The 16,806-nt window shown below is 35.2% G+C and overlaps 1 protein-coding gene across 10 annotated transcripts in view; it reads right to left on the bottom strand.

The window, feature by feature from the left end:
• The window catches only part of mark2a (MAP/microtubule affinity-regulating kinase 2a), a 49,339-nt gene that overhangs the window by 27,307 nt on the left and 5,226 nt on the right, over positions 1 to 16,806 (bottom strand). For all 10 annotated transcript variants that reach the window (XM_051092542.1, XM_051092544.1, XM_051092549.1 and 7 more), the window contains exons 2-5: positions 5,660 to 5,815; positions 2,749 to 2,802; positions 2,357 to 2,405; positions 1,992 to 2,057 (exon numbers count right to left, since the gene is read on the bottom strand). In XM_051092542.1, the coding sequence (XP_050948499.1) occupies positions 1,992 to 2,057; positions 2,357 to 2,405; positions 2,749 to 2,802; positions 5,660 to 5,815 (325 nt within the window). The remainder of the gene's footprint in view (positions 1 to 1,991; positions 2,058 to 2,356; positions 2,406 to 2,748; positions 2,803 to 5,659; positions 5,816 to 16,806) is intronic.

The following is a 16,806-nucleotide window of genomic DNA, read 5'->3' as shown; positions in this document are numbered from 1 at the left end:
GCTTGCATCATTTTGACCTCAAATGTAAGTAGTGGCAACTTTACATGGCTGCTCAATCTAGTAATGTCAACCTAGCAAAATGTGCGCTATTTAATTGTCTGCGTGGATGGATTGTGGAAGCTGAACAGTAGCGTTTTTACTGCATGACAGATGGAGGCGCCGGTGCGGTCACTTGCTCTTAAAATACTCATTCATCATTTTTGGTCACACAGATAACAGTAATTCATCTTTCGAATCTGTAAAGACTGTGTTTATTTGTGTGCACTCACAATAACAACAAAACATTGCGCTTTTGTAGAATAATGAAAACAAACAGGGCGTGTTTTTTGCCATCTTGGTCTCTTTAGCGTGAAACAAAACCTAGGCTATCTATAGATAGCGAAATGTCTACTTTTAAATGAACCAATTCAAATAAAAAACAAATACACTCAGATTATGCAATCCATACGAAACACGCATCACTACTGCGGAGATGACGAGTCAGTGTCTGCGACTTGACCTCTTAAGACGAAAACAAAGAACGCACTAGTTTATCAATAAACTGAACCATTAATGCAGTCTCTTTGTGTTTCCCCTGAAACATTCATACTTATTATATCTGGCAAGCTTATTTTGAGTACACCTGACAACTTATTAGGCTATGTAGGCAATTAAAGGCTCATTATTATGATTTATGGTTTATTAAACATGTGACTAATAGTCGACTAATGCTTAAAATAAACGACCAGAAAAATCTTTAATTGAGGGCAGCCCTAGTCCTTACTATCTGGGTCTTGAATGTGGTAGTTGCGTTGCTGTCTATGCAGTGTCAAAAAGCTCTATTTAATCAAAAATATCTTCACTTGTGTTCTAAAGATGAATGAAGGCCTTACGGGTTTGGAACGACATGAGGGTAAGTAATTAATGACAGGATTTTCATTTTTGGGTGAACTATGAGTTTAAATTTAGCCATAGAAACAGTGCAAATTTGCTTAAACCCTAAAATGAATATTCTAATTCACTTACTCACCCTCATTATCATTCCAAACCTGTAACAATAGAATATATTCTGAAGAACGTTGATAACCAAAAGGTTTTGGACTCCATTGACATCCATAATACGGACCAAAAATACAATAGGAGTCAATGGGAATTGATCAAATATTCTTCAAAATATCTTCTTAGTATTACAGGTTTGAAAGTATTACAGGTTTGAAACAACATGAGGGTGAGTAAATGACAGAATTTTTTAGGAAAGTTTTACTAATCATCCCAGTGTGATTTGATTTAGATCAATTACTAAATGCTGATTAAAAAAAAAAAAAAAAACTCAAGCATGGATTAACTTCTACAGTGCTTGAACAGCAGTGCATTTTCATCCGAGTCAGTGTCTGACATGAAAAATGATAACACACCATGGTAATTTTGGCTTTTAACAAGACAGTGATCAGAACTATAGACTGAGAGCCACATCCTGTCAACAGTGAACTACAAAGGCATTTACAGAACAGCTGAACGCAGAATGCAGAGAGAAAAAACAAAACAAAACATTGTGTAACAGGGCAGATAAAATGTGACCCTGAACCACAAAACCAGTCATAAGAGTAATTTTTTGGAAACTGAGATGCATACATCATTACGAAAGTTGAATAAATAGTTTTTTCTTAGATATATGGTTTGTTAGGATAAGACAATATTTGGTCAAAATACAACTATTTGAAAATCTAGAATCTGAGGGTGCAAAAAAAATCTAAATACTGAGACAATCACCTTTATGAAGCTCTTAGCAAGGCATAGTACTAATCAAAAAATTAAGTTTGATATATTTACGGTAGGAAATTTATAAAATATCTTTACTTAATATCCTAATGATTGGCATAAAAGTAAAATTGATCATTTTGACCCATACAATGTATTGTTGGCTATTGCTACAAATATACCCGTGCTACTTGTGACTGGTTTTGTGGTCGAGGGTCACAAATGAGGTTAAAATGGTTGGGGAGAGCTCTGACCTCCGCTGGCATACTCCATCACCAAGTAGAGGGTCTTCTCGGTCTCAATCACTTCAAATAACTTCACTATATGAGGATAAGAGAAAAAAAAAGAGGAATGTAAAAAAAGGTTTGATGTATTTTGCTTTATTTAAATACAGTATTAAGTATGCAGGATCAAGACTAAAAATCATTTTGATTTGGGTTATTCCCAAGAGGTTTTACGCTCACCAAATCCAGTTGCACAGAAAAACACTGACATTTGGACAAGGATTAATGAACCCAAAAAAAATGGGGAAAAAAAACCCAGTGGGCACAGCCAAAACGGAAAACTGGAGATTCAAGCTGAGAGACTTAAGGGCGATTTGTCTGTCAGTTAAGCTCACCGATATTTGGGTGATTCAAGAGCTTCATGATCCTCACTTCCCGAAATAGCTGAAAACGGAGACAGAAGATGTCAATGTGCTGTAAACAGATGATGTGGATGTCCTTCACAGAGCGTAAATATTTCAAGCTTGTGCACTCATGAGTACAATGTGGTTAAGAACCACCCCCACCAACTCCACATCTAACCGACCCTTTACTTCAGGAAGTACTTGAGTCTAATTTTCTATAATTAGCTGCCATCGGCCCTACAGAGCAAAATCCTTTGCATCTTCAAAGTTGTGAGGCAACAGGAAGAGACACAACTTAACAGGGGTGGGAGACTTAAAGAAAACAAATTAGCAGTAAACTTCTGAAATTGTATTTTGACCCCATCAAACGGGGTCAGACTCACCTTTTGAAGACTGGAGGAGTTGAGCTGAGTCTTGTCTATGATTTTCACCGCCACCTGAAGGAGAGGATGAAGAGTTCGGTTAAGGAAAGCACTTGGGAGAAGCCCTGAGGCGGCAGGCGCACATCAGCCTCGGTCTGCCTTCATACAGATCACAATCTCACATCATCAGGAAACAATTCACCATGCCGCATTGAGATTACAGCGCGCTGCTTCTGCGGCACACACGCAAACCCAGAGTTTTCACCTTCGCCCCTATTCTCTATCGGTCTAAAACCTCTCTCTGTGTTCAGGAGTCACATGGTGTGTTATCAGCGACTCAGAACCACGCAGTCTCATATTAGAAGGCACAGAGACACAAAAACAAGCCCAGCTGAATGTTAAGTGTGCTGCAGCATGCACAAAGAGTAGCTACAAGGGTAGCACAAAGACTGTTGATGAAAATTGATCACAAAAGGTAAGTGATCAGTTCAATGTGCAGGAAGTGTAAATATATAGCTGCATTTTCTAAATTCAGTATGATATAACAGGGATACACTAATGTTTTACTATTAAAAAACAATGATTAGAGCTGATTCTGTACAATTATATACTAAAAAAAAATACCACTGTATTTAGTCATTTTATTTTTAGTAATTTAATGAATAAATTAATTCCATACATTTTCATTTCATGCAGGTTTTCAATTTTTAAAATGAATGTGAGAGAATGTATTTCCAAGGAAACTGATTATCTATTATTGTAATTAATTAATTTTTATTTTTTTTAAATTAAAGTAGTTTACAAAAAAAAAAAAAAAAAAAGAGAAAACAAGAACAACTCTTGGAAAACACAGACTGAATTGTGGAAAAGTTTGGCTTAACTTGAAGAAATTGTGACAGAAAAGTAGTATTACTAAATATAATGATAGTACTACTAATGATAAAATTATTAAAACATTATTTTTAAATAATATTTACCAGAAGAAAATATTTACCGGAGTTTATTTACCAGAAAAATTTAAAAACATTGTAAAAAGTATTTCCAAAAAAAAAAAAAAAATTATATTAAATTAATTAATTAGAGATGCTTTTGATTATTAAAATGTAACCTAACCATTAAAATGGAAACCAGAATAATAACCAGGGTTCATACAGTGTAAAATGAAATTCCAGAACTTTCAATGACTCTTCAAGCTCTACTTTTTTGGATTTACAAGGACAATAAGAGATCTGACTTAATCAAATCAAATTCTAAAAAAAGAAAGTAGATGAATAAAAAATATATTAAAACAAAATGGCAAAAATAAAGTGAAGCACATGCAAATGTATTACAAAGTATACTGCACTTTTACTATAAGAAAACCAGGGTTAATTTTCTTAAGGGATTTGTACTTGTGTATACTTTCTTCTTTCTTTTTGTTTTTAATAACTGTACTGCCTTAATTGTTTGATGTTTTCTACTGTTTAAGAAAAAATAAATAAAATCAGAAGAAAAAAAAAAAAAAAAAAAAAAAAATTCCAAAAAGACTCCAAAATTGTGATTTAAAACAAATGATTCGCCATACACGATCGAAGTCCCGAACTGAATCAAATGGATCAAACAGATTCACGAACCTGCTCCAAAGTTCCGATCTACATCAAATGATTCATGATTCACTATTCAAGCTCAGAAGAGTCAGAGAGTGGATTGCGAACCATTTGACTTAGATCAGGAATCGTGCATTGCAAATAATTTGATTCAAATCATTCAATTCCCAAAATGATTCACAAACCCATTCCGATCTAAATCAAATGATTCGCGATATGTGATTTGAAGTCCCGATCTAGTACCACTTTAGAAATATTGCTAATTTCAAGGGGTTTTCCAGGCTTTGAATTTCAAGCATTCAAGTACTTCAAGCACATTAAGCACCTTGTACGATCCCTGATTAATGGAAAACACAGAATTTGGTAAAAAATTATAATTAAAATTAAAATTAAAAAAAAAAAAAAAAACTAAACGTATTTCATAGGGCCTCAAAAATTTAATTTTTATTAACCTTTTAATAAATTGGTTAAATTGTGTTTTTGCTCAATATTTTTTCATTTATCCATTAAAACTTCAAAAAAAAAACAAACAAACAAACAAACAAACAAACAAACAAAAAAAAAAAAAAAAAAAAAAAAAAAATCAAACCCAGACATAATTTTAAATGGAATTTGGGAAAAAAAAAAAAAAAAAAAAGTATTTCATAGGGCCTTAAAAATATAGTTTTTGTTAAACTTTTAATAAATTGCTGATAAATTATGTAAACTTAATGATTTCAATTAATTCGACATGCCTTTTGTTCAGTAATTTAATTTATCCATTAAAACAGTGTAGAAAAATTGTAACTGAAAAAAAAAAAAAAATGAATCCAGCAAAAAATTAACAGAATTTGGGGGGGAACAAAATGTATTTCATAGGGCCTTAAAAAAGTAAAACTGGGAAAAAAATAAATAAACAAATCCCAAAAAAAATTAACATGGAAACTGGGGGGAAAAAATAAAACGTATTTCAGAAAAAACTGCATCCAGAAAAAAAAAAACTGGGGAAAAAACCCAACTGAATTTGGGAAAAAATAAAATTGATTTCATAGGGGCCTTAATTCAATTTAACGATATTATTTGGAAACACTACTGCATTTATAAATACACTTTTGGTGCACAGCAAAGGGAGTCTGTTTTTCTTTCTGAGAGGGATCAGGTGGACGGCTGCTGCTGTTGCTTTAAAATCTCAGAGGTGTCAGACTTGACCTAACAACTGAGCAGCATGTTTATCATCATCTGCATTATGAAGATCAGAGATTTGATTCAAACACTTTCCACATATCAGACAAATCACATGCTATTTAAACAGCTTACGGTTTGCCTCATGTTCCATTCTTTATTTGTGGGGTAAATGCAATCCTCACCTCTCTGCCAGTGAGGACGTGCTTGGCCAGTTTGACCTTGGCGAAGTTGCCTTTGCCGATCGTTTTCAGGAGCCTGTAGCAGCCGATGTGGGGCTGCTCGTCTGCTGTGGAGTGGGGCATGTTGCAGCGCCCCCCGGGCTTTGAGTCGGAGTGAGACTGCAAAGGGAGAGAGAGAAAAAAATAAATAAAAACAGTTTAGGCCAGTGTTTGTTTTTTCCAACTGTTCCAGACCACAGTTCTTCACCTGGGAACGGTTATGAAGGTTGAACCTAAATGCACAGATGGGAGGTTTGCAGAGCAATGCTTTAATAATATCCTTATCAGAGCTCGGGTGATTCTGATTGGATAGGACTGTCGCCAGTCGCCATCTGATTCTCACACTAAGCAGACATGCAGAGGGAAGCAGAGATGAAGAGTGAGGCAGAAAAAGGAAGAGACTGTGAAAAAGAGCAGAGATTAAGGACGCACCACAATTTCAGGCAGAAAATCTTGGCCAAAAATGAGAACAGAAACTACATCGACAACCAATACTAACCAACAAACCAATGACATAAAATAAAATAATCACTGACTTAAATGGCTCAGGTTTCATTTAAGTTCTAATTAGGGCTGTCAAATGATTAATCATGATTAATTTAGGGCTGTGAAATGATTAGTCATGATTAATTGATTCAAAATAAAAGTTTATTTACGTACTATATATGTGTGTACTGTGTATATTTATTGTTTTTTTTTTTTTAAATATACGTATATATTAAGGATTTATATATTTATATATAATATAAATTCTACATATAACAAATATTTTTTTAAAAGATATACAGGTATGTGTGTGTATTTATATTTAAACTTCTATTTTGAATTGATTAATCGCAACTAATTTTGCAATCGCATCCAAAATAAGCTCGTTTACATACTATGAGTGTATTGTGCATATTTATTATGAATATATGAATCCACACACACACACTTAAAAAATATTTATACTTGTATGTCTGTGTGTGTATATATATATATATATATATATATATATATACACACACATACACAGTACACACATAGTATGTTAACAAACTTTTATTTTAAATCGATTAATCGCAACTTATCGTTTTGCAGCCCAAGATTAAACCGCATCCAAAATAGAAGTTAATTTACATACTATGAGTGTATTTATTATGAATATATAAATACACACACATACATGTATATACTTTCAAAAAATGTTTATATGTATACATTTATACTTGAATATAGTTTGATTAAATCTTAACATTGTTCTCTAATATATACATGCATGTTTGTGTATTTATATATACATAAATATACACAGTAAACACACATAGTATGCAACATTACCTTTTAGTTTGGATGCCATTAATCGCAATTAATCGTTTGACAGCCTTAGTTTTATTGTATTTTAAAATCTAATTTATTCTTGTAATAACAAAGCTGAAATCTCAGCATCATTACTTCAGTCTTCAGTCACATGATCCTTCAGAAATCATTCTAATATGTTGCTTTGCAGCTCAAAAAAACCCCAAAAATTTGAGGAAACTGTGACTTTTTTTTTTTTAATTTACAGTTATTTGAAATGGAAATCTGTTGTAAAAGTGTTTACTGTTACTTGCTGAATAAAGTATTTATTTCTTAAAAAAAAAAATTCTAAGTATGTTTTCGGATTTACCAGGAAACCAACGTATGACAGCTGTCGTGCACTAATGACGCCCTTATTTTGAATAGTCTTTACAGTCAATATTTCAATGAACAACATTTAAATAATTGTACCATTATTACACCTACACACTACTTTACTACAATAGCAGCTCCAACAACCTTTAAAATATTGATTAATGTCTGTAAAAATGTAAAGTTAAAAAGAACTTTAATTCCATCCAAAGACTAGTACAAAATTAATTTCAGTTTTGCTTTTCTGAGCAGAACTTCAGTTTTAGCCATTTCCATTTTAGTGCATCACCAGCAGAGTTGATGAGAAAAGAGAGATGGGATGATGTGTGATGCTGTGAATTTGGTCATAGGACAGACAGCAGGAAAGGAAAAAAAAAAAAAAAATAAAAAAGAGGAAACTAACAGAGAGAAAGAGACAGAGAGAGAGAGACAGAGACAGAGACAGAGAGAGAGAGAGAGACAGTGTTTTACAACGGGGATTTCTCTTGAATGTGTTGAGGTACACTTGGTTCTTTCTGTGTTGATTGGGGAACAGAGCATCAATTGTGGCTTGTCCCGGTGTGTGAGCTCACATTAGAGCTGCAGTCTGAGGACGGGCTGTTGACCAGTGAGGTGAGCACATCAACGCAAACAGATACTCTATTGTCTGGATCGTCACACATTTCCACAACACAGTTAATGCCACCGCGTTCACATTAGTCCATGTGACGTATCTGTCCCTATAGTCCAGCTTGTGTCTGCACATCAGTGTGTTAAGAGTGCCCTTTGTCTACAGAGAGCAAACATCTACAAAAACTCAATTTGAAGACATCTAAAGCACTAGATAAGGTCTGTGATTTAGTTTTGACGCATCTCTCTCATAACACCCTCATGGAGCCAGATGAAGTTACTTCACTCCTGTTTAACACACCCATCACTGGTGAGTCAGTCAGGGGTTGCTAAGAACTTCATTGATCAACTCTTAAGTGCTTATTAAGCATTACTCAATACTCCTAACACAGGAGACTCTGTTATTTGGTGCAGATGGTCAGAATGCAGCACGACAGACTTCACTCAGATTTCACTTTGGTGAATTAGAAAAAGACCCTATAAACTTTCTATATTAATACTGTCAAAATTAGTGTGTTGACGCATGCGATTAATGTTTGGCGTTAAAAATAAACCTCACTCACAACTGCTGCTTCTGTCTTTTTTTGTTGACAAGAAGTGTGTTTATTTAGTCACAGAACGTCTTTATGGCCACATCAAACAAGATACTTTTTTTCATCTTTTTTCAGATGTTGTCAGACCGTATGTAAGTAAAAATCATTTTACCTGTCCTGTCAGCCATTATACTGTGCTTGTAGCATGTGCAAATGCTGCAATGCATGCTGTATCCTGTAACATTTCATATTAAAGCGCAAACTAGTCACGCCAATAGCTTTGTGGGCAGTGCGCCGACATGCAGCACCGTTGCTCTACGGGCGTCCTGAGCTCGAATCCCGGCTCGAGGACCTTTCCCGATCCCACCCCCTTCTCTCTCTCCCACTTCGCTTCCTGTCCTGTATGATCTGTCCTATCACAATAAAGGCAAAAAGGCCAAAAATAAATCTTTAAAAAAAAAAAAAAAAAAAAAAAAAAAAAACTACAAGCATGCAGCGTGTCAGACCCGCATCACGTACAAAGCAGTTCTTCTTAAAGTATTAGCAGCCAAATAACCTAATAGCCAGCTGCTGTTATATCTGTAAATCAAAGAACAAAAGAAAAAGAGGAAATCAACAACTTTTGAAGCTTTAAAGATTCATCTATATGTAGTTTAGTGTTTAACTAGGGTTGGGTATCGTTTGAATTTTATCGATTGTAAAAGTGAAAGAGAATCTTCACCAGTGATCCAGCCCAGAATGACTTTTCCTGCAGTGGAAATGCACTGAACGGTTTGAGAACAGACACAGGCCGGGAACCCACACCGGGACCGTTGTTCATGCTCGTACTTCAGATGTGCACGCTGCACACAAACAGTGCACACGTTTTCCCCCTTCCTGCGCTTGAATTGTTTGATTTTAAACTTTAAAAATCACATCGTTAAGCGGAACCGAAATGCATGCATCTTATTGAAATTGCCAAAATAACTCAATTAAACTGTAATGTTGAATGGCTACAGTCAATGGTTAGATATTAGAAAAAAACTGTTATTAATATGCTTGCTTTTTACTTTCACTTTCGAGATTTGCAATCCCACGTACTGTGTATACACAGAGTGGCAGTTCTTTACTTGGGCTGCAGGATAAATCGTCAGTAAAACCGGTTCTGTGATTAGTAGTAAATGAATTGTTCACAAAGGCACGAAAAAAACGAACAACGCGTTCTTCTTCCATCACGTTTTCAGTTAGAGCGGCATTTAATACACAGAGCTGTAGATCACTGACAAGCTACACAAAATCATAATGAAAGAGATTCATCTGCGATTATGAATGCCATATTGCGTAGCTTGTCAGTGATCTACAGCTCTGCGTATTAAATGCCGTTCTAACTGAAAACGTGATGGAAGAAGAACACATTCGTTTATTTTCGTGCCTTTGTGAACACGGATTTGTTTTTTTGATTAAATAATAATAACTCAGAAAATTCATGATTTAAAACATGAAAAATTGTTTAATGTTTAACTGTTTTTTGCAAATTAGCCTCATATATTTGTATATATATATATACATAAAAATGAACATACAAATAAAAAAAATGCTACATATTCTAATATTTTAAAAACAATTATATACTAATAACTAATATCAAATATTGCCTGGATTCGAAAGCCTAGGCAGCTGACTTGCTGTCTCACTGCCTTATCAGGCAACGACTTTGCAGTCAGTGTTTTTGCACTAAGGCACAGGACAGGATTCCGAGGCAGCATAAAGGTTTAATGATCTACAAACAGAAGTTTTGATGATATAAGCCAGAAGTATACATTTACACGCAAACTGACCACCAAACAAAACTTTCAGACACCATCTTTACTTTTCCATCACAGAATGGAATGCACAGAATTGTGGGATATCAAAGGCAGCAAAGGATACAGCTATGCTGCCTTCAAAAATCTATTAGAAGATGGTACCTCTAGAGACAGGAAGCGAATCAGAATTTGGATTCGGACCGCCTTCCCGCCTTGGAATGCTGCTTCCAAAGGTAGCATTTTAGAGCTTTTGGACGTAACCATTATCTAAAATTATTAATTTCGTAATTGTATATATTAGGGATTTTAAGATTTAATCATTTACGCATGAAATATGACCAAGATGTTCTTTGTGAGATTCACCCACTTACAGACAATCACCTTCACATAAACAAGTTTGCTTGTTGTTCGTGACAAAAGGGAAGTGTAATGATACTGCAGCGAGTGTACGTCACACTGAGCTGGTGTGCTGCGAGGGTCTGCAGTGAGTGTAACACTGAACACACACACACGCACACAACCACGCAGCTCTGAGTCTGACCTTCAATACAGCTGCACTGCTGCTCAACCACTGATTTACACACCAATCACCTCAACAAATCTGATATCACTTCAACACCCATGCTATGCAGCAAGGGAAAACACCACACAAACCTTTCTGCACACCATAATAATTCTTACACAATTAACACCTAAGAGAGAAAAAGGCTAGACCTAACATACAACAGGAAGCGACCCATCTTCCTTTGACAAACTAATAACAATAGAAGTAAATAAGCAACACGCTTCAGGCACATTAACAAGCCTTGAGTGTGGTTATGTAGCGAACTGCCAATGGTTAACTAGCTAATAAAAAAAAATAAATAAATAATAATAATAATAATAATAATAATAATAATAATAATAATTAGAGCTTTCACGTTTACAATTCAATTCTGACTCTCAAGCTTTTGATTCGATTTCCAATTCGATTCAACATTGATCATTCCGGATATGTATCAGTTACAGTACATGCCAAATTTTCTCAAAGAAAAAAAAAGATCTTAACTATAAACATAGCTGCCAGCAGCGATTACCAGGATTCAAGCACTTTAAAAAACAGTCTGCATTAAAGACAAAAAAAGACATTATTTAGGAATGAATAATTTAATTGAAATCAATGATTTAAAAACAGCATTTTCGCAAATCCAGATAATTTATCATTGAAACATTACGTTTTTTAACAATTCTGACTGTTATAGCGCCAGATGTGGTCCGATCCCCATAAAACTTTGCGTGCTTGTTTAGAATCACCTGTCACATGTGCTCAGCAGGTTTCATGAAGTTTTGAGTTTTCCTTTAGGGTTTATAAAATTTTGGATTAATTCAGACAGGCCCCTTTACTAAACAATTCCATTATAGCTTCCCAAAGGGTAAATTTCAACATTTTTTGATAATTATTGGCCTAGAGAGTCCAGAGAATTGTACTGCAGTGTTTTTTTTTTTTTTCAGATTAAGTGAAAAATCTAGGACTACTTCACAAAAATCTTTTTTTTTTTTTTTTTTTCATCTTCTCAGTCATTCAACAAATGATATGAACATCGTGTGATCGTGCAAAAAAACATGCAACGTAAAAGTGGTTGATTTCTTTCAAATTTCTCTCAGACCTTTGGGGCCGTGAGTCGAGTTTTGTACCGACCGGCCTCAGTTAACCTTGTCTAACAGGTGCTCAAACTTCGTCGGCCAGTGAGATACGCAAATCTCCTTGTTGACACTTGTGGCACTTCAGACCAAGACTGTACACATCTATTTTCATGTTGACAGCACGATTGGTTGCACAGTTATAGCCATTTTCATGTTTTTTCCCTCTCACAGCACCACCGAGTTGCCAAGCTCTGTGTGTCCTGAGTTTGGTGATAATATCTCATTCCATTCAGGAGTTATAGACATTTTACTAAAAGTGGCACTGCCCCTTTCGAATGTTTTGGCATCCCTTTGCTATGGTGAATCGAAAGATTAACATTTTTTGGTAATTATTGATAATCACTGTCCAGAGAATCTTTCTGCACTGGTTTAAAGAAACCTAGGACTAGTTCGCAAAAGCAGTTCTCTCAAAAAAAAATCCAAAATACCCAAACATTTCGCCAGGCTCACAACTGAATCTGAGGTGTGTGTTTTGTCCGATGTGAGCCAAGGATTCCGACGACATAAAACACTTGAGCCTGTGACTGGCGGTTTAAGAGTTATGAGCGATTCCGTACTTTTGTTCACTGTAGCGCCCCCGTCAGGCCAATTGGGGCAAGCCTTGGTCACGTTGTAGGCGGTGTGAGTACTACCATCCCTCAAAGTTTCAAGTCTCTATGACTTACGGTTTGGTCTGCACGATTAGTTTTACATGGAGATCGCGGATCCGTGACAATTACAACAGGGTTTCAGCACTATAAAACCAGCAAATACACATATACACACAAATATACATAATACAACACATATGTAAAGAGCAATTCACAAAACATGTGCTTGTGTTCAAAAACTGCTAGGAACCCAACAGAATAAAATTAAATGTGAGGCTGTAACAGATGTTTTTCAGAGTTTAACTATTTTTAACTTGACAGGGCATACTAAAACTGTGAGATGCGGTAGAAAAGTGCCAAAAAATGGCCAACCATAAACCAACAATTAAAAAAACAGTGCAGAGAACATCTTATGTGAACAGCCCCCAAGTCCATATAAAGATGTATAAAGGCTCTGTCATGTATTTGCTTATGTTTACGCCTTAAAACATAAAAATAATATGAAGAACAGCACTACTCACAGCAGATAATCCAGATAAATGTCCAAATACAACATTAAACGGGGCATAAATCTTGAAAAAAATCCTCACAGAATGACAAGACATGCTAACTTGGCTAAACCACTTGGCTGTAACTCTTTCTGGGTCACACTAACATGTTCTCGCACATCTAAAACCTAACAGTCTCATCCGTCTGTGTGTACATTATCAAAAAAAAGACAAGAGTATATACCATACACACTAGTTAAAATTTCAATTCAATGTGAATAATGTACCCAAGTTTAATGCAAAGAATCTATCGGTCTTCACAACATCATGTACCTCTAGCTTTTGGGCCCATAAAAATACCTGTAAAGAATTTGATCTCCTCAAAGGCTCATGGCAGAAGTGAGGACAGATACTCCAGAACGGTTTCAAAACAAAGCCCGGTGTTGATAGCCGTAGACGAATAACCCTGAGGACGACTTCAGGGGCCAGAAGGTCTCTGCCTAAAATAAGATTCACATGCTGACCGTTCCGGGGGGGTCCGAGCTGGGAAAAGCAGCTTCCTCACGCGCTACGGCATAACAGGAAGTTGAGCTAATTCCCGGAAGTACAGTGATAGAGGAGAGGGAGAGAGAGAAGAAAAGCCAAAATGATTTGGGTTTCGGGTCATACACAGGAAGCGACGTGTCTGGGTTTGTCAGGAGGAGTGGCTGCCGGAGCGAAACGAGGCCTTCAAGAAGCTCTCTGGAAACGAGAGCTGACATGCCCGGACAGCTGGGAAACAAGACAATGGAACGGAGCGGGAGAAGACAAACTGCAGACTGAGCCCTTCCAAAGGTTTCTCCAATTCATCTGATCTATAGCAATCAGTCAAACGTGCAAGAACGCTAGATGAATGACGTCATCGCAGGGTTACGTAGAATGAGGACTACATTTTAAAGGAATTCAAGGAGCTTACTCTAATTAAAAGTGGATGTTAAAAGCTATTACGTGAGACTAAATTAAAGGTGTTGGACAAAACTACGATCAGAATGTTGATTTAACTACATTAATCACTGCAATAAATACTACTAGAGAATTAGTCAGGTTGGCAATGACTTATGACTTCAGATTTACTATATTAATTTCTGATGAATAATGATGCCATGTGAAGAAACAGAATGAAATGAAATGGAGTAAAGAATGATCATATGAATAATTAATCATTTGAAACAGTTTTTACGCTTGTTAGATAAGTAATTTTTAACATGGCGTTTTAAACTACTGGAATATATAAAAACCTGATTAGGAAATAAGGTTAATATAACAACAATTACAAATTGATCCCTAATTGTCTTAACAGTTTCTAAAACATTTTTAAAAATTGTTAAAATAAGTCAAGTCACTTTTTATACAATTTTATCTTTTAATCTTATTTAATCCTGACTTATTAATAATTAACTACAAATATTTCTAAAATGTATGAATGTATATAAATAAGTTAGACAGATTTTAACCTGGTTAGAAAAACAACTCATTTTTGATATGCTCTTTTAAACTACTAGAAAACAGAAAAATCATAGTATGAACCAAAAAAAATGGAGAATTATGGAAGCTTGTTCCGCCACTGAATAAAAATAAAGTAATTGCAACTTTATCTCACAAATCTGACTTGTACATCTTGTAATTATTTTTTTCTCAGAATTGTGATATAAACTCGCAATTGCAAGTTATAAAGTCACAATGGTGAGATATAAACTTCTGATAAAACTTCTAATAAAAAAACTCAAATCTGAGAGATAGTCAGAATTGTGAGATATAAACTCACAACATCTTTTTTTGCTCAGAATTGCAAGTTTATGTCTTGCTAATGTGATTTTTTTTATTTTAAATAAAAAATAAAATAAAATAAAATAAATACGCAATTGCGAATTAAGTCAGAATTGTGAGATATAAAAACTAAACTTCGTAACTCGAAAGTGGGAGTTTAAAAAAAAAAAAATCAGATTTTTTTCCTTGCAATTCTGACTTTTTCCACAATTTTGAGTTAACATGCAATTCTGAGAATATGTCAGAATTCTGACTTTATATCACAATTCTGACTTTAACTCGCAATTGCTAGTTTATATCATGCAATTGCAAGTTAATCTCACAATTCTGAGGACAAAAAAAAAAAAAAAAAAAAAGTCAAATTTGTTTGATAAAAAGCCAAAATAACCTTTTATATTTTTATTCAGTGGCATAAACAGGCTTCCACAGAGAACAGACCTCTAAGCCCTCTCCTTTTCTTTTTTTTTACGCTTTCTATTATTTCACTTTTTCCCTTTATGTATAAAAAGGAAACGGAAATACCAAGTCACTTTAATCTTACTGATTATTACTAATAATTTCACTACTTGTATTTATTTCTAAGCCGTATGACTCATTTTCACCTAGAAGTTTATAAATAACTTTTTTCAGGAAGACTGAAACTCTGTATGTTTTCATGCAAATGTATTTCTGTCATGTGTGATGTGAGATATTCCCTCTTCTGGACTCTTCAACCATCGTAACAGAAGAAATTTTACAAGTCAGTCATGAGTCGAGTAATCGTTTTAGCTCAAGATCAATGAACGACTTAAATCTGCCAATGATTTCTACAAGATAAAATCTTAAACATGATCATTCACAGCTTCGAATCGATTTTAATTTAACGTGACTGAGCTGAAACAACCTGGATCCATGACACATGGTCTACCCATGGACACAGACCTTCCCTTTTTTTTGGATCTCTAGAAGATAGCAACTGCTAACATTTGATGTGTTATAACAAGATAAAAGCAATGAGTTCTGCAGTGATTTCACAACATCTGCACGGTTCTGTTCAGCACCACACCCGTCAGTAAACATCTATAAATACTCACTATTTCTGCCACAGAATAGGCCTAACCAGGTGGAATCCTGCTTAAAAACAAATTCAATCCTAAGTACTGGACAGATGCTTATCATTTGAAACCATCGTTATAACCAAAGAAAGTAGGCAGTATACAAACACTGCTTTCACGCACTACAAATGAACAAGCTCTACCTGTCTCCTCGAAAAACCAGTTTTGTCCAACACCTTTATTTCCTTTAACCTAGCAATAGTGGGAAAAACAACCAGACGATCCAGCTCCACATCTACAATACACAACCTTTCATTTAGGCTATTCAGCTACTAGACTAATAGTTCACATGGACTTGAGAGACTTCATTATGCCATCAGTCAAACCGGTTGGAGTCCTCCGATTCCTCAAACAATCCGAGAATGTTCTGAGCAAGATTAGTTTTATCATTTGTCACCACTGATGTTTATAGCCAGGTTAGCGAGGGCTGGTCACAGACGTCAGAGCTGACAAACATCCAGGAGGGGTTCATTTTATTGGGACAATATGTAATGCATACCAGCCAGCTAAAAGTCACTCTTCCAGAAATTGACTGAGGTGTCATGCTAGTGTTGCTACAATCTGATTGCATTCACCTTCAAGGCATAACTCTGAAGTTTCATGTTGCTATGGAGACCTGTAGCTCTAAATGTTTTTTCACCATACATATATATATGCTCACCTAAGCCTTCAGTCTCTCTCCAGAAAGAGACCTGCAGTTCAACATCTGACTTTACACACACACACGGACAAGTGGGGTAAAGGTGTCAGCGGGTTAGTTGTAATCTCCTTAAGCAAACCGTGCATCATTTATTTCACTTTTTAAGGGGTCATCATATATAATTTACATGTAGATGAAATGAATTTTGTCAAAGCAAATGTGTCCACTTATTTT

The sequence above is a fragment of the Labeo rohita genome, chromosome 21 (genome assembly GCF_022985175.1).
Source record: "Labeo rohita strain BAU-BD-2019 chromosome 21, IGBB_LRoh.1.0, whole genome shotgun sequence".
Lineage (NCBI taxonomy): Eukaryota > Metazoa > Chordata > Actinopteri > Cypriniformes > Cyprinidae > Labeo > Labeo rohita.
Note: the sequence above shows the minus strand (reverse complement) of the source record. Positions and strands in the feature narration are given on the sequence as shown.